Here is a 19,256-nt window from a genome sequence, read left to right on the forward strand (position 1 = left end):
ATGCTCAAAATAGGAAAGATATGTTTGCTTGGCCACAGCGGGCTGGTTTCTGGTGTGTTGTTGCTTATTTTTTTGACACGCACTGGAGCTTTTGTGTTATTTGTGCATGATCTGATATAGCTTTTCTGTATGTTGGGTTTGTCTCAGTGTAATATTGGAAGAATTTTATGAATCACCAGGATTGGGTTTTTCTACAGCAGGCCTGCTGGGAGATGATGAAGGCTGGGGCCATTGTCAAAACTTCTGAATTAAGATTATCGTACCATAACCTTTTACTTCTATTTGTGCGGCATGCCAGGTCGTTAGCAACTTCTTGTGGTTTGTAGAAAGTATGCAAATTAAAAGGATGTTTGACAGCTGTGCTTGTGGCAAGTCCTTTTCGTGCTTCACCTCAAAGGTTCTGGTGGTAAAGATTAACAAGGAACCTCCTGGGTAATCTGTTTACTCCAACTAAAGGAAGAATCTGTGTTTCCACACAAACAGGACTTTATGGGTTTAAGAGTTTGGGGAATGCCTGTGTTGTTTTGGGTTGGGTAGGTCATAGGTCAGTGAGACACCATAATATTTTGAACGCGCTTCAGTAATATCTATGAGTCGACCAGAAAAGTTGAACAACCTCAAGTCTGACCACTGCAGCAAAGCCTTCATTCCCAACATCATTGGAGGGTCAACACTGGACCTATGTTTGATTTTTCCAATACTCTGGTGTTGATGGATTGGTGTCCTGTCCAAGGTGAACCCTGTCTAGCGTTACCTTAAATTTTTTTTTTTTTTTTGTCTAGTTTAATTCTGTGTGTTTCTGGGACAGGCTCTGGACCACCGTGACCCTGCCTAAAACCAGCCTTTATCAGTGAGTGTGAGTGATGTACTATGAAGTAACTCTTGATTCTTTTTCTGCACAGGAGAAGATCTGCTCTCCTTCACCGAGATAGAAGGGCCACAGGCGACGCGAAGCCGGGACCTCCAGTTGTACGTCCGTAGAACCCCGCACTCATACTGTGATGGCAGGCAAACTCTTCTCTCCGTTCCTGTTCTTCACCCTTTGCACCCTGACTTGTGCAGGTGAGTCCGTTCTGACTGTTGATCAGGTGTACGGGAGCACTTTCCTCACAGTCCGCGTTACAGTGGCAGCAATGCGGTTCGAGCTCCCGGGTGTCTGGGGAAAATTAGACGCACATTTTGTTGTTGCTGCTTTCCAAAAGATGTTAATTGTGAGCAGTTCATTATTTTAACAGCAAGCCGGGTGCACTCAGCATGCAGAGCGTTGGCCACTGTTCTCAGCTTTTTCGTCGTCCGTATTTCAAGCATAGCATATTGATATAGTAATGTGAATACTGAGTGCCTAATGTGTATTTCACAGATGACTGTTTTATGGCGTGGCTGTAGGCGGGCTGTAATTCACATGTGTGTATTGTGGTTTGACTTGTGTTTCCTGGCAATGGGGTGGGGGCTGAGGGGTCTCTGCAGGTGTGCAAGCGAGCTGCCTCTGTTCCCATCAGTGGCTGTGGGTCATAGTGATCCGGAAATGGGGATAGTAGCTGCTTGATCTGAACGTCATCGTCCCCAGCGTTCTCACCTTTGTTAAACCCAAACCGTTGTCACTGGAAATGTGGAGGTCAACACAGAGGAAATGCCAGCAGTTTAAATGCCAGACCTTGAACTTCCGTCAGATCCTTGGAGGCCTCATCATTATGACCCTCAGTTGATAAGATATTGGGTCTTTGGAATTTTGGGTGCAGTAATTTATTGCTGATTGACAGAAACCAGAATAGATCATTTACACACAAAATCAAGTCCGTCAAAGACAATGGTAAATTTGCACTGGTCGGATTTAAACACACTCTGTGGCATTAGCTACCAACCAACCAACGTCAACAACCGCTTGTCCCAAGGGGGATTGTGGTGAGTTGGAGCCTCACCCAGCAACGCAGGGCACAGGGCTGGAGAGGTAGGGGAGACAGCCAGGATGGGACGCCAGTCCGTTGCAAGGCACTCCAAACTGGACTTGAACCTTGGACCCTCCACGCAGCGGGCACCAGCCAAACACACTGCGCCACCATACCCCCTGCATTAGCTACCTTGGGAACATTTATGATGTACAGAGAACGTATCGAGTGCTGATGTTGTGGATCTTGAGTTGATCTTTTAACTTGTCTCTTTTCTCATTGGAGGCCTCTAGGAGATAAATTGAGCCCTCTGTGCCATGGTTTGTACATCAGAGATGGATGGTTCAAGGTTCAAGACCTTCCAGGTGAACTGCTGTCGTCCCTTAAGAAGGTCCCTTAAACTTGGCATTAAACATTCAGCAAGAATGAGTAAAAGTTTTACCTACTGCACTTTATGTAAGAATGTCTAACTAGTAGGGGGTGCGGTGGCGCAGTGGGTTGGACCACAGTCCTGCTGTCCGGTGGGTCTGGGGTTCAAGTCCCGCTTTGGGTGCCTTGCGACGGACTGGCGTCCCGTCCTGGGTGTGTCCCCTCCCCCTCTGGCCCTACGCCCTGTGTTGCCGGGTAGGCTCCGGTTCCCCGCGACCCCGTCTGGGACAAGCGGTTCTGAAAATGTGTGTGTGTCTAACTAGTGAAAAAATAGATCTTAATTTATTATTAAATTTAACAAAATAAAGTGTACTCAGGACAGCACTCACAGTCATAGCTGTACTTATTACAATATGAAATGTCAATGTGAAACCACAAATTCTTTTTGACTACAGGCCTTCATCAGAGTGTATAGACATCACACACACACACACACATTTTCAGAACCGCTTGTCCCATACAGGGTCACGGGGAACCGGAGCCTACCCGGTAACACAGGGCGTAAGGCCGGAGGGGCAGGGGACACACCCAGGACGGGACGCCAGTCCGTCGCAAGGCACCCCAAGCGGGACTCGAATCCCAGACCCACGGGAGAGCAGGACTGCGGTCCAACCCACTGCGCCACCGCACCCCTGTATAGACATCAATTAAACGTAAATAAATAAGTCATGTGACTCACAATTCCACGTAACAAGGAAAACCACTGGACAGAATGGTATAGACTGAGACGTCATTTCAGTATTTCCAGCCGTTGTACCAATATTTATTTCGTAGGTGCAGTGAGAAAGTGTTATTTTTCCAAACGTCATCTTGCTAAGTTTTGCTCAAGTTGTGGTGTTTTATACCCTGCTGTGGACAGGTGTCCAGTCCAGGTTGTATCCAAACTAATGTTCTGCACTTTGCATCCAAAATAGACTCTGGGGGACTAGGACCCTATACTGGATGTGGTCAGTGATGGTGTCATCAGTGTTAGTGTTGGAAGTGGTTAACGGTAGTGAGCGAGTGTTGGTAGTGAGCGAGTGTTGCTCTTTGTATTCTTTGGTGCAGAAAATCCAGGAAGTGTCAGAATCCACATCTCAGTTATAAAAAGTCTTGCAGAATGTTGCACCTGAGCACAACACAGGGTGCCGTGTTGAAATATGCAATGAATTAGGCCATTCTAGAGTGAACGCGCACAGGCGCAGCTGGCCCTTTAAGGGCTGGCGCCGCGTCCGAGTCGAATGATAGCGCGGAGCCCCCATCTGTTGTGAGTAAAGCTAATTGTGCCCCCGCCTCCTGCTGTCTCCTCCCTCCCCCCAGACAAAGACGCTGAGGTAATGCTCAAGTTTTCCATCCACTCTTCTAACAGTTCTTCCAGTGGAATAGTCTCTGCGCTGCCAGCATTGTTGTTTTTCCTCCTCGACAGACTGTGAAGTAAGATCAGTTGGTACGCGCCAGAGGGTTGAAGCGTGCCGACCCTAATCCCCTCACCGCCCCCCACCTCCTCTGTTCCATCCCTTAGCGCTTTCAGTGGGCTCTCCCGCTCTAGGATCGCGCAACGTTTGCCTCCTTGAGGCAAGATAACGCTCAGCGAAGAGCACCCTGCGGGGTTCTAAACATAGCCTAAGTACTTTTAAACTTGGCACTAGTCTAAAGCCTTTGCATGTCTGGCCCCATAACCACTGCGCCACCTAGTGTCTCAGTTTTCTTAGTTACAAAGTGCGAAGGGTGCGTTAAACACCTGTTTGAAGGATGTTTCAGCCATTTGTGTGTTTACCCGGTGTTGGATGACCGATTTTGAAGTTCTGGTGATGAAGATGTCCAAAAGGATCCAAGATTTATGTTTTTCTCAAAAATGACTTAGAACTCTGAGTAAGAAAAGAGTGCATTTTGCTAACAGGTAGGACAGCTAGCAACGTAGTGGTTAGAGCTGTTGTCTTTGGACCCAGAGATTGCAGGTTTGCATCCCACTTCCAGCTTTGTACCCCTGAACAAGGTACCTCCCTTAAATTGCTCTTGTAAAATTACCCAGTGATGTAAATGGGTAAAAACATTTAAAGTAGCTTAACGTTGTAAGTCCCTTTGGAGAAACCGTCGGATAAACCAAGATGGAGAGATACAGGCATGTGATTCTTAGAGTCACTTAGTCTAATCTCACTTTTTTTAACCAGTATACATGACACAAGTAATGCTTGTAGAATTGATAAGGAACAAGTTTCTTTTTTTGTAAATAGGCAAATGGTGACGGTTAATGGGGTAGACAGAAGATCAGGAGAGAAGTGGGTCTGACAGTGATGTGTTTTGACTCTGGTTGAATATTCAGAGGGATTCAGCAGTTCTGAGTGACAGATGAAGCACAGTTTACTGCATTTTGTTTGTGTGTGTGTGTGTATGCCCTGTTAAGTCCAGCATGGCACAAGCGGGAATATTTAAATCTCTGTATAACATTATGCTTTTACAGCATTGCGAACTTGTAAACATTCTTCAAAGGGGTGCTCTCTTGATTAATGTCGCCACTTCTCTGTGTGTCCAGTAGGCTCCTCTGCGTTTCCTCACGAGCAAACGCCAGGGCGTGTCGGAGCATCACGAACGAGCCTTTAACAGCAGACTAATTACTGGCGTTTTCGTTCCGGCAGCTTTACCTGCTACCGTCACCAACGGCTGTTAAACGCCAGGACCGTGTCTTTGCTGTATGCACGGTGTATGGTTGTTTTTGATTACGGGATGCTGCAGTCCTCTCTGCGTCTCGGCGGCTTTCGGGTAAACCTTCAGAAAGTTATGGGGGGAACCCACAAGGACCGAGCTGCAGCGCGAACTTTCGTTTTTACGAGGAGCAGAAGCTTTGTGCAGCTCGGTTTGGAAGGGTTGATGCGCGATGCTTTCGCACGTTCCCCATGACGATGGAATTCAATGTCTGGAAACAGTTACCCTCAAAGGCCGGCAGGTTGATTTTTGGGTGCCAGGAAGTTACAGGGTTTTGCTGCCTGTTCGTTTAGTTTGTGGTTAAAGTAAAAAATGTTTACTGGAAGCAGAATAAAAGCCGTGAAGAAAGGTACGGGATGCGGCCAAGTGCCAGCTGGCGGTACAGTGACACCGTCTGGTTACGGGTTCTGTTTCGCCGTCCAGAGTGCGCTGCGAGTGAAAGCAAATGAGACATCCTGCTGTGTGAACCCGACCCTAATGTCTGGACAGATGTACCACCGGCTTCCATCACTCCCCGTCTCTGTTGATTACCAGAACTCTTGGCCCAAGCCGTCTTCTACAAAAGGGCGACCGTCAAGATATCTCACCGAGTCTCAGTTTGGGCCAAGTTCTCCCATTGACCAAAACGGCAGCGAGGCAAGATAAGGTGTGAACGTTGGCGTGTCCTGAAAGAACTGGCGGGGGGGGTGGGGGGCGCAGAGCTGCATGTGTAAACACTTGAACCCTTTAAAGGGAACGATTATGTAGTTTTGCAATGCATTGATGCTCTTCGACGTTCTGCAGCACCTTGACAGCAGAACTTTAAATATCCTCCCGCACCTCTCTCTCTGCCCCCCGCTCTCATGCTCCCTCCTCCTCTCACCGCACTCGCACCCGTTACTCAGAGCTCTACTCACTCTCTGCCTGCTCTCCATCACGTCCACTGACCAGCCTGTGCTGTCACCCGAAGAATATAGGTTTGAATCCCAGCTCCTGCTCTTGTACCAGTAATCAAGGTGTTGACTTTGAATTGATATAGTAAGAATTACCCAGCTATGTAGATGGGTAAATCAGTGTATGAAGCTTAATACTCTAAGTTGCTTTGGACAAAAAATGTCAAAACTGGGGATGACCGGACACCAGAATTCTGGGATCCTTTATTTTAAATTGTCATTCAGTTTTTAGAAAAAATATAGATGGCACAGGGTGGCACTGTGGGCATTGCTGCTGCTTCACACCATCTGTACTGTTTGGGGTTAGGGTTTGTCTCCAGCTCAGACTATCTGTAGTTTGCTTGTTTGACATATGTTCATCTAGATTTCCCCCAGGCGCCCTGGTTTCCTTACACAGTCTAAAGACAATGTGCTTCAGGTGAGCTTGTGGCTCTAAATTGCCCGTAATTTCTGAATGTGTGTGTGTGTGTGTGTGTGTGTGTGTGTGTGTGGGTGTGAGAGAACACTTACCTTGCAAAGGATTGTTGTCCCATGCAGAGTGTACCCTGCCTCATTTTGCACCCTGTACTTCTGGGATGGACTCTTAACTGTCATGAGACAGGTGGTTATTGATAGTGAGTGTTAAGACTTAGTGTCACTCTAAGACGTACTGCCACTCAATACCGACACAGTCGGTAAGACTGCTGCCCCCGCGACCCGGTCCCGGATAAGCGGAGGAAGATGGATGGATTAAATGTGTTTTATATAAATAATGTAGTGTCCCATAGTGTGTGAGTGACAGAGAGAGTGTGTGTTCCACTGATGTATGGATGAGTGACCCAGTGTAAGTAGTGTATCTAGCAGGGTAAGTCACCTTGGTCAATAAGGTGTGTGGACTGATAACACTACATATTATCCATTGTTGTGCTTTGGAGAAAAGCGTCTGGTAAATAAATAAATGTAAATATATGTGATTTTACTGCTTAAAGTGTGACAGTTAAAACTAGTAGAATAAGTCTCACTTGGTGGATTTCTCTTCATTGCCATCTCAAGGTTTTGTCCTGGCAGATTTTTTTTTTTTTTTTTTTTTTTTTCTTCAGTCCCCAGATATTTAAAAACCTCTTTGCTGCCATCACACAGCCACCTCCTTGGAGTCTGTTTGTTTCTGGCCCTCAGGGGGATGTTTCTCCGCTGAGGGAGAAAGCGAGAGGCATTTCTGTGGCCTACGCTGCCTCGGCTTGGCTGGGTCCCCTGCGCGGCGAAGGCCAGGCCAGATTGCGCAGCCGCTGTAACTGGATCGGTGCAGAGCTCCAAGCTCCCCCCAGCTCCATACGCAAGGAGGACCATCGAACTAGACGTTCCGGCATAGATGACTCGCCGCCCCCGGAGCCTCTGAGGACTCCTGGCCGCAGCGCTGGCTGCCGCGGCGCACGAACGATGGCAATGCGGATGCAGCACTGGCGTGTTTACATAGCAACCCGAAACCTGCCGGCCGCACACACGCTCTTAATTAAAGCGCCGCACGTTGCCCTGCGGCTGCGCTGCATCCCCTGGTGAGGAGGAAGGCAGGCTGGACTGAGCCTCCTCGAACCCCCCCACCGTACGTTGGGCCTGTGGACTTGGTTTGGGGCCAGCGTAGGGCTCTGCCTGGAACCGGGTCCCGCACAGTCCAGCTGGCACGTGGTCAATCCAGCTACGGTAATAACTCCAGACCCCCAGTCTGCAGCTCGGAGCCCCGATGCCTTTAGCAGAGACCCAGCGCTGCATGCCGGCACTATGCAGTCCTAGAGGGAGGAGGTCTCTCGGCCGATTATGAGCTGATATCCATCAAGCTAAGTAATATTTTTTTAAGGAGGGAAATTGCACAGAAAAGTTTAATTTAGTTCAGTCTTGATTTACTATCAGCTCTTTGCAGCACAGAATACGAAGGCACTTTTTTTCCGGTTGTTCTGCAAGGATCATTCGGAAAGCTCCTCACTGAATGTTCTACTAATAATATAGACACAGGCAGTGGGCTGAAAAGGTGAAAACACAGTGAATCAGAGGTGAGGGATGACCGTGAGCTCCACCCAAACAGTGTAAATAATCTGCAAACTCACTGTATCACCCCCCCCCCCCTTCTTTTTTTTCTTTGCTTTATGCAGAAAAATTGAGCGTCACAACTATCAAACGTTCAGGGTTCAGAATCACGGGCGAGAAGGTCAGGCACTCCCAAGTAGAAGCGTAACATTAATATGCTCGATCAACTGCTTGGAAGGAGCAAAGTATTTTCTGGCTGTGGGCATAACTGACAAGCAGAATGAAAAGTTGGTTAGGCCATTCATCCCTGACTCAGTGCATGACACTTAGTCATCACGCACTTTGTCACGTAGATCCGTCCGTCAGCTTGTTCCTCGGCCCACTTACTGAGAAAGCTCTACCTCACAGTGGGTCTTGCTTTGCCGTCAACTGTCCTCCACCTACATAGTTGAGCACAGCCAATAATAATAATAATCATCATTATTATTCAGGCTGTGAATGTGTTCTAGAGGCATTTTAAACATTGGATCTGGTTCTGAAACACAATGCCGTTTTATTATCCTGTGCATTGTAGGTAATTTTCATTACTATTTGTTTTTATTATTGTCAACTACTTAGCTTACATTGAATTACAATGTAAGGTTTATATTTATGTTTATTCATTCAGCTGATGCTTTTTTCCAAAGTGACTTAGTGTTAATCTACCTACAATTGCGTATCCATTTATACAGCTGGGTAGTGTTTTTTTTTTTTTAACTGAAGCAATTTAGGGTAAGTACCTTTTTCAAGGCTACTATCGCTTGAGGTGAGATTTGAATCTGCAGCCTTAGGGATCAAAGGTATCAGCTCTTACCACTTTTCTACCAGCTGTTTTGTACCAATCTACTTACATTTATTTTCTTATTTGTACTGCTGGGCTGTTGTACTGTATCAGTCGAGGGCATTCAGGGTGATCAAGGACACTACTGTGGTTCAGACTGAGATTGTTTGATTTCAAGGCAGTCACTCTAACCACTGCGCCACCTGCTGCCCCATTGAAAGCATTGAAAAGCTGACTTTGACCGAGGATCAATGGAAACCGCTCTTGGTGTTGAACGAGTGGCAGTTTGCTGTGCATCGTTTCTCAGTGGGCTGGTGTTCTCGGTGGGGTCTGTGTGACTCACACCTGGTTGTGAGCTCTCAAGCAGTGGCTGATTCTAAATGGCACACACAGGTGCTACGCACACGCACACGCACCCAGCAGCACTTGTTATCCCCATAGACAGTTGAGAACACAGGCCCTGGTTCTGTTCATGAAATTTGCTCATGTATTTCATATGTGGAAAGTGTGTGTGTACACACGTGTGTGTTTGCGTTTATCTAGGCTGATAGTAAGCAGGACAAGTGAAATAACTCCGGTCTGGCTCTAATTGGAACCAGATGGGGTGGTCCGTGGTTTTCCATTGTTCCACGATGCAGGCGAGAGACACCACTCGGTAACAGCCGGGTTGTGTGTGTGTCTGTGTTGTGAGAGGGGGCAGTTTGACCTACACCTCCATTGACAGGAAAAATAATGGTGCCTGGCTGTCGTTCGCTCGGCAGAAAACAGCTCTGGTTTGACAAGTCAAGACTTTTTCTTCCTCTATAAGCTTGAGGACGTTTATTTCCCCCTCGTACAATTTTGACAGTTTTTTTTTTGTCCTCTTAGCTGGGACTCTCAACTTTCCACCCCACGGAGATCTGCAGGTCTGAAGATATTTTGGCTATCTTCTTGCCAGGATGGCGTCGCTTTTTTAGATGCCTGTCGATGGCTGCAAATTCTCACTGTCCTGGAGACTACGAGGCCTTGACTGCAGATCCACAGGTCCTCTGGTTCCAGGCTTTTCTCTTGTCTCTCTGGTAGCTCTAAACCTTAATATGAAGATCCTGGAAGCTGATTGAACCCTATGCACCCTATAGATTGACCATGTCATTGACATGAAACCTTTGGAGATACAACATGGGTCTGGGCCTGTATCCAGCGTGCAGGAGGCTGGATGGTTCGTCCTTCAGCATAATGTCTCCTCGCCAGTGCTGGCCGTCCCTTCCCTCCCAAGTGAGCAGTCGTGTCGCTGTATTGGAAAGATCCTAAGGAAAATTTCATCGTGTGCTTCCAAAGGATGGCCACGGGTCATCAGTCTCAGCCGCGGTCCATCGATGCTGTGAAATTTCTTGGAGGTGCTGATGTTTGGCTCGGGTTTGTTGGCCATCTTCGCACCTGAGTTTTAAGAACATATTGCTAAGAAGTGTGAAATTGCAGGACTTTTCTTTTTTCTAATGTATATATTTTTTTAAAGTTTTGATATGCAGTTCATTCAGGCCCTGCGCTGACTGAAATCAACACTCGTGTGGCTTCCTGTTACAATAACAGAAGAGCGGGGCAGTCCCTTGCCGTGCCGTGTGTCAACTGTGATACCGAATTCACAAGACTGTCATCTCGGTCACCTATGGATGCCACAGATTTCCTCTGCATGTTGAGAAAGGCTCAATGATCCATGGGTCTCTACGCTCCTTGCTTCGCCATGCAGTCGAGCCCTTCGCCAGATGAGCAGGGTTTGGCGAATGTCCTTCCTCCTGGCCGGCCTCTCCTTCTTTCATGTGCTCATGCAGCTGTGTCGCCTCCCCACACCACCATGGCTCAGCAAACTTGAAATGTCAAGAGGAATAGGCGTGTTTACCAAGACACGCGCTGTCGCCAGGCTTTCCCCGACACTTTCACACCAACATCCGAGGAGCTTCCTGTTCAAGCGACAGAAATGGCGGACGGACGGCTGCGGAAAGGCCATCGACAGCGTGTTGGTTGGAAAGTTGATGCAGTTTCACGCCGGTTGTTTTCCGATGCAGGAGCACCTCTTTCAGCAGCAAAATCCGCTTTCTTAATAGCAGCAACAAATCGGCAAGCAGAAGACCGGTAGGTGACGCATGCTGCCGTCACCTGTGCCGCTGACGTCCGCTGTGCCGCTGTCTTCGTGTCATTCTGTTTACTGTGGTTAGTAGCCACTTTCCTGTGTTTATGAACTGCACTCACACAAAAGTGTTTATTCAGGTGGCATTAGTTGACAGCACTTTCAGATGCGTGCTGCCCCATTTCTCCATATTTGTGTGAGAATACCGGAATTGCGTGTAAGAATCACCGCAAATTTTGCGATAAGTTATTGTGGGTGCTCCCCCCCACCCCCTCCTAAATCTGGGCCGTACGTTGCTTTTGAAAGTTTTTGCAAATGCACAGTGGTGCAAAATATAGTAAAATGGTTCATATCTCCTCTTGTCGCCCGTGTTTCTTTTTGGAAACTTGTGGTGAAATGGAAAAATGCATTTGATGGAATCTGCAAGAAAAAATGGATACAGATCTTAGATTAACTATTTTTTGGGTTGCTATAGTTGTAGTATGACTTTTGTGTGGACTTTCAGGTTGAGTAGAAAACAGTAAAAACCAGACTTAATGCTCCAAGGGAAGCTGCATTGAAGAAACTCTATGGGAGTTAATTAATCTGTCCTGATACCTAAAGGGTTCCAAATGGTATCCAGTATTGATTTACCTCTTTTTTTTTTTTTTTTAAACCCTGTATGGGTGTGAAATCACCTCCCCAAGACAAGAACTCAAGGGTGTTAGAAGTTGCATGTCTTAGCCTGGTCTGCCCTAGGGTGACAGTTTTAGGGGATTTATTTATGTCATTGGAGGTTTTGTCCAAACCTACAAGTATGGACAAGAAAACCTTCATTCCCAAGTTTCCTTTTAAAATATTATGCTTTTTGCTATACACTGGCTCCTTGTGTTATGAATAGCTGAGTTATGAATTTTTATGAAGATGTAAACATTTTCCAGTTTATTTTAACTGCATTTTCTTCACTTGCCAATTTTGTAAAATTTCAGTTTGCAGTGGCGCAAATATGACCTGTCCTTATGCACCCAGGTGACAGGGGTCAGTAAACAGAGTACAAGTATAGGGGCACCTTAATTCCGCTCTCCTCCATACTGTTTACAGCTTGTGCCTTGCGTTTGTGGGTGGTGGCGATCATTAACAAGATGCATGTTTATGCTATAATTCAGACAATAATAGGGATTGAATTGGAGCTTGTGGAAGCAAGGTTTTATTTTAAAAAGTTAATGTAGTTTGAAATAAAAAATATAATAAAGTATTACAAGGTATTTTAAAAAATTTTTTTAACGCTATTTGAGCTTTCTACATAACCTAACATGTATTATTAAGCTTTTATTGACTGGCTCAGTGGTAAGAGCCACTTTGAAGTTATGAATCATGAACAGACTTCCAGTCCCCATTGTGTTCATCAGCCGAGGAGCCAGTGTATACATTTCTAAGCTTTTGTATATCATAAACTGTGAGTTCTGTCGTTGGCTCTCTGACAGCCACTGTCCTTGGCAAAATTGCTGTTGAAGAAGCAAAGCCGTTTCTTCTCCTGCCTGTTCTCCCTTGGAAAAACAGATGACAAGTTACCATGGTGCTCTTCTCGTGGTCGGCGTTGGAATGAGTACACAACCGACACGTTTAGAGGTGCTGGAGCTGCAGGCTAGTGCCCTGTGGGGGAGACGTGGACAGAAGGACGTAAGACGGGTGTTTAGTGGAGGTTCTGTCGCTCCTGAGGGAACCCGCAGAGTCATCCTTCACTACAAAGGCCAAAGAAGATTGATGGTCTGTTGTGTTTTAAGGACTAGAGGGGAGACATTCTGGCCAGAGAGAGGCCTTGACAGTTGTGGTTGTTCACACAACCTCTTATGGTTTGGTTGTCTTGTCCCCTTGAGACGCTGTCTGCCAAAAAAAGAAAGTAGAACAAATGTTCTGCTTCTTCTTCATCTGTCCTTGAATTAAAGAGTCAGAAGATATCTTACCCTTGTGGAAATATATGACTTATGGCAGTCCTGTGGCGCATAGTAATCGTGCTGTGTATTAGATAGGCCTGTCTTGTGGGATCTCTGGGTAAGTTTGCACTGTCTCGCTGTACCTGGATCCTGATCAGTGCACCACCCCCTTGCTGTGACTCACCGGTGCTCAACGTGAGCCGCCATTTTTCTTTGCCTGCTTGTTTCTGTACAGTGGAATGTGACCCCCTGTGGTCCGATGATTCAGAAACTGGATTTGTTTTTTCATTCACATGTGAACTTGTACTTCTCCTCCCGGGACGTCCTCGTTGCATGCCAGAAACTCGTTTGTTCTGCGTGGCGTGAGTTTCAAACCGAAAACCTCCCCCAGCAGTCATCGTCCGGACGTTGGACCTCGGCGTATTTATGACCGCCAGTGACAGGGTCCCATTTCAACGGGTGGACAGCGCTGACTGTCAATGCGTGGGAGATATAGGGGAGATGCAAAGGCCTTTAGATCACCAATTTATTCTGTGACTCCCCACCTGGGAGCGAACCGAGGATAAAGTAGAAATTCTAGGCCAAGAATGTGTTTCCAAGCCTCATGATTCCCTTCCCTTCTAATCAAATATTTTCTTAAAATTTGTTATGTAGACTCCAAAAAAAAAAACTGTTTCACTGATCGTGGGGGTGTTGGGAGGCTTTTTTCAAGCTCATAGTTAACACGCTGATGGGGAAACACATTCCCTTCCTGATTAAATGGAGCAAACTGACCTCCTTCATCCCTGTGCTGCCCCCCCCCCCAATAACATTTACAGTCCCAGAGGTGATAGATAGTGAAAACATATTTCGCTCGCTGGTGATCTGAGCTACGTTCGCGAAACATTTTAGTCCGGTTCTTCCCGGTTCTGCAGCCCCAGCCTAGTAATGATTTCCGTTACTGTAACATGAGGATAGCATTTCCCGTTATTGTATGGAGATCATTGTAGAAAAACAACATGACCGTGCGAGTAGCATATCCAAGAAATATGTGCCTGTGTGTGTGTGTGTGTGTGTGTGTGTGTGTGTGTGTGTGTGTGTGTGTGTGTGTGCGCACGCGCGCGCACGCACACGCTTGTGTGTTTAAGGCCCCATGAGGAATTAAAAATAAAGAGGTGGAGAGGCTGATTCAGCTGTCCATCTTACTTGCTGACATAAGCATGTTTTCTTTGGTTTATACTCAAAAAGTAAAAATTTGGAGACCAATGGTACCGTTTTCACCATGCTTTTATTGCCAGCCCAGAGTGTGCTTAAGGAATGGTACCATATTTTAATTAATCTCAAAGGAGACTTTAAATTTTGGAATGCCTTAATATACAGCGTCTTGTGGACATACAGTGGACAAGACTCAAAATGAGACCCCTGTTCTATTTAAAAACACCTGTTCAAGCCTTTAGGCGACAGGCGTGACATAATAGCAGGATTCGTCTCGGGGTGGAAGGCTGAGACATGAATACGAAGCAGAAGAGTGCTGCACCCTTGAGCTTGCCCTGGAGTCTTCTGTAGAGTTGGGTCACTTTTAAAGTATCTTTTCGAGATGGGTACATAGATCGTGACTACAAACCTGAAGCGAGGGTTCGAACCCAAGCCCTTTGATTGCATAGTGGTTACGTCAACATACACACTACCTGCTCCCGCATTTGGTAACACTGATTTGGAAAGCCAACTAATTCAAGCAGCCCTGCGGGGGAAAAGATGATATAGTGGGATTTATTACCTTTACTACACCTCTCCCCTACCAGGAGTGGCTGATGTCAGTGTAAACTACAGATTTGCCAAAACTGGGTCACATTTGCAGTTTACACGTGTTTGCTGTGCCAACCAAATGTATGACTGATGGATGTTTGAAGTCACCTGCGGTTTGCGAAGACCCACGAGAAAGAATTTCATGCCCCACTAGCACCCTTCACCCGCTTTCCCCTTTGCTTGTCATCGAGAAGCAGTGGAGGCGTTTCCTACTGTGCCGTGCTTCGCCAAACCGCGAACGCTTTCGCCACAGTTTTTTGCTGAACTTGCACGTTTCTGTCTGCCGTGGCGATAAGCGTTGTCACTTTCCCTGCCCCTGGTGCTCAGCCGCTTCAATCTACAGCTCTGTTCCTTCGACTAATTGTCTCTCAAAGACTCACTTCACCCTCTTCGCCTTGAGCTGCCTTCTCTTGCTCCCTTCCAACTCGAGTGTGGACGTCTACCCTTATGCATTCTGACAAAGCCACTGAGAGCACAAAACTTCCGTTGAATAGATTTTCACTTTTTCTGATGGATTGTAAATGAGGTTTTTGTTCTTAATGGATTACCCTGCAGTGTTGTACCTGGTTTTTGAGCCCATAGTAAGCCTTAAGGGGAGTGTAAAGGCTTCCCGTGTTCAGCAGACTCTCAGAACCATTTGGCCATGCATGATAAAGTTCTCCCAGGTTTTTGAATTCCCTTCTCCTTCTGTTATGCTTTATATCAGATGCCTGACAATATGGTAGCGCTGTAGTACCCTTGAGCAAGGTACCTACTTACTCTGAACTGGTCTAATTAATATACCCTGACTGTATAAATAGTAAGTTACTATATGTAAATTATTGCACAAACCTAACACCGTACACCACTTTGGATGACAGTGTCAGTTAAGTGAATTAATAAATAACAAAGTGAAATTCTTCAACTGGGCAAAGTGCTCAAAATTGGTTACTGTGGTCAGTAGAATAAAACACAAGGAGTCTTGGACTTATGGCATATGTGATTTATGACAACCTGGACTTACGGCAGATGTCTCATTAACTTATATCATTTTTGAGTTTTGAAATATGCTTCATGTAATGTAATATGTGATGTGTAGTTATATATAATGAAAGGACATCTTCGGCTTAAGACAGAGTTGTCAGAGTGGAACCTCGTCGTAAGCCGGCGACCACCTGTTGCACAGTAAAAAAAAAAAAAAAAAAAAAAGTTACATGATTCAGCAAGATTCGTGACCTAATACAGCATCCGGTTACAACTGGAACCGGCAGTGCAGTATAAGTGTGAGATTATGGCCTTCTAGGGTTAAGTGGTTTGACCCGATACCTGCAGTGCAGCTTTAATTCCTGTCTGTGCACATAGGATCGAGTTCATTACTGGCTCTGCTCAACCTGCTGCCAAAGCGAGTCTGTGTTTGCTGTGCAGTGCAGGGACAGAAAGTGCTTTTCATAGCATTGTGGAGCGTGCTCCAAAGCATGTGGAAAGGTCCCCTCTTGGGGTCTGAGCGTTTTTCCATTTTAATAATGTCTTTCAAATTTTTTACCCCCTTTTTGGCAACAGATGGGGCTGCAAAGGTGAAGAATGTTGACACTGAACCGACACGCTCTCACTGGTCGAAACAGGTGTTTGACTTCACCTGTCATGCCAGCTCTTGCCCCCCCCCCAGCAAATCTGTCCATCTTTATTTTCTTGTAGCATTTGCTTATAGGATCCTCAGCATGAAGCCCTGGCAGATGCATGATGTTTTTAAAGCTGAGACTAGGGGAAGGTGGTCTGGTATTTTGAGGGACGTGGGCTGTCTCGCAGACGGTGGCTGGTCTTGTTTTTCTGGCCCGCTGAACAGCAGCTCCTCTCATGATCCGACAGGTGGGCGTCCATCCAGTCTGACTGCAGCAAGCTAGCATCTGCTGGAGCAACACATCCCTTTAAAGGGTCTCTGGATGCTGGGAGCCCCAGGAGGGAGAAGGGGTGAGGGTGACAGAAGATAGACCCGTGTCGAGGCCAGCAGATGAATAAAGCCCTTTTCTTCTTCTGTTTGGGGGCTTAAGTCTGGCTGATTTCTCTTCCAGATGTGTGGCAGTTTGCACTGTGTTTACTTTGCCTTAGAAAAGGGCAATAGTAGTAAGAATTTGTCTTTCCTGTTATTTCTTAGGCACTCTTAAAAAGTCATGTGATAAATCAACAAAATCACTGTGTACTTTATTATGGAGCCCTGCAAAAAAAAAAAAAAAAATCCCCTTTAAGTATGTCCTCTGTGCTTTGTGAATGGAAAAATAGATTTTGGTTGGAGGAAAGGTTTTTCTTTCGGGAAGTGCTGTAGCTTCACAAATTTGTAATGAAAAGGTTGGTGGGATCCTACTTCATGAAAGATACCCAGCCTGAATTGCTTGATAAAATGTATGTAATTATGTGGGTTGGTGAAGCTGAAAGTCATTAAGGATGAAAGTATCAGCTAAGTAGCAAAATCGTGATGTGAAAATAACAAAGTGGAGATTCTAGTTCATTTCTGTCCAATGAGATTACTTGTGTCATGCAAATGAGTTCAAATATTTCTTGTAACAGTACAAGCAGTCTAGTCATTCAGTTTGTATGGCATTTTATTGGAGTTCAGTGGAGCTGAGCTTGTGACCTTTTAGAGTGACCTTTTAGTGGGCTGGGGTGGCTTTGAATGGATGCCCTGCATTTCAAAAACAGCATTCTTCTGAGCTTGGGAACATGCCTCTGTTTATCGGCGCCCAATTCGGTGCCGTTTGTTTTACAAACTCTGAAACAAATGAGGGCTTCCTACCATTATCTCCCAAATCTCGTGTATTCTGTCTACTGATGTATGATTTTTTTTTTTTTTTGTCTGCAAATGGTCAGATAAAACAAAGATGACTGTAATCTTTTGCCCATCTTCAAGGCAGACCTTTTGTTTCTGTGTGGCTGATAGTGGTTGCTCCACAGTTCAGTTTGTTTGTGGGAGCCAAGTCCACCCCACTCTCCCATTTCCATCTATGAGGGAATGGATCGTGATGGTTGTTCTCTGAAGAGGAAACCAAGCAAGTTCCCCAAGGATCAGGGCTTACAGCCACTCAGTAAACACACACACACACACACACATTTTCAGAACCGCTGGTCCCATACGGGGTCACGGGGAACCGGAGCCTACCCGGCAACACAGGGCGTAAGGCTGGAGGGGGAGGGGACACACCCAGGACGGGACGCCAGTCCGTCACAAGGCACCCCAAGCGGGACTTGAACCCCAGACCCACTGGAGAGCAGGACTGTGGTCCAACCCACTGCACCACCGCGCCCCCTCAGTAAACACATTTCTGCAATTCAGGTTTGTCTTTTCATTGCATTGGAGCATCTAGTGTGTCACCTGCTCTTTATGCTTGTCTGGCAAATTAGGTTTTTTTCATGTCAAAGTGTCTTCATGAGACAGACAACTCAAAAAATAACCATTTTTCCTAAGTTTTCTGTGTACCAACTTGTTGCACTATTATGCAAATTAACAATTTGACTTTGAATTTTGACTGTTAAAATGTAATTTTTGAAAATAATAACTTTCCTAGCCACTATTTTTCCATGCTTTTCCTCTTTGGTTGCTCCACCAGGGTGAGAGTTGAGTGAGTTATTGCTGTATCCAGAAATCCAGGTCCTGGAGTTGCCTTGAGTAGATCCTGCTACCATGTCAAAATTATTGCATTGTCAAAGCATTAAAAATGTTCTCAACACTCCATGTGTCTCAGGTCTACTCCACATGCACACCTCCGGTGAAGTGGAAGAGATTTAAAGTGGCTATTGTAATACAAGGCATAGCCAATATTACTTCTCTAAGAGATATAGTCTATCCACTGCCTATGTTTTTCATAAGGGTAAAATAATACATCTTCCATGCTGAGTATCTTTCTTTCTGCCTCAAAGACCTTGAATAATCCTGGTGCATCTCAGCATGAAAGAATAGTTTCATATTATGTATGAATAATGCACTACTTAGTATCTGTCTGAAGATTCCTCTTTGCGTTGTGATCAGTCAGAAGGCCATGTGGAACCATCACAAATGCAAAACCATAATATGCTGCAGACAGCTTGAGCAGTCTCACCTCCGGCCACCCCAAATGATTTTGAACGTTTGTATCATTATGTATGAAAAGAAGGAACTTTCAATACAGGGCTTCAAACAGAGCCCCCGAGTCCAAAATTTTATCGTCTAACTCTGAGCCCTGATCTAGAATTCAGTGAGCAAATGCTCGTTATCTCAGCTGCCTCAGGGTCATTTCGTTTGATTTTCACAGTCCTCCACAACTTTAACAGCTCTCAATTTTCAAGGCCATAGGTCTGCAATTGGTAGCTGCTGTTCAAAGCCATCAGGCTTCTGGAGCGAGATGTGCTGACAAGCTCACGCTAAAGATCCTCAGAGGCCGTGTCATGTCTTCCCCTCGTTGGGCTTTGATGACCGAAGCTGTTTGTGAACTCCAAGATTTCCAGAGTTCCGCTTGCAAACTAGTTGAGCTCCGCCCACATTGTTTGAGCTGTTTTATGGAGTGCAGTCAGGCCATTTAAGAAGTTAAAATGAGAAAGAATGGATGAAATAGTCCCCTTAAAGCAACAAGAGCCCCTCTTGGCCTGACATACTCTGGCCTGGACACCACCCAGCTTAGTGGTGCAGTTAAAAGAAAAAAAAATTCTCCCAGCAAGGTAAAAACAAAAGGTTCCTTATGTTGTTCGGAGTAGCAAGGGAGC

The 19,256-nt window shown here is 45.9% G+C and overlaps 1 protein-coding gene across 1 annotated transcript in view; it reads left to right on the forward strand.

The window, feature by feature from the left end:
- tgfbr3 (transforming growth factor, beta receptor III) overlaps positions 1 to 19,256 on the forward strand; it is an 81,943-nt gene that overhangs the window by 6,242 nt on the left and 56,445 nt on the right. The window contains exon 2 of the mRNA XM_018731245.2: positions 903 to 1,062. Within this exon, the coding sequence (XP_018586761.1) occupies positions 1,002 to 1,062 (61 nt within the window). The 5' untranslated portion in view covers positions 903 to 1,001. The remainder of the gene's footprint in view (positions 1 to 902; positions 1,063 to 19,256) is intronic.

The sequence above is a fragment of the Scleropages formosus genome, chromosome 25 (genome assembly GCF_900964775.1).
Source record: "Scleropages formosus chromosome 25, fSclFor1.1, whole genome shotgun sequence".
NCBI classification, from domain to species: Eukaryota; Metazoa; Chordata; class Actinopteri; order Osteoglossiformes; family Osteoglossidae; genus Scleropages; species Scleropages formosus.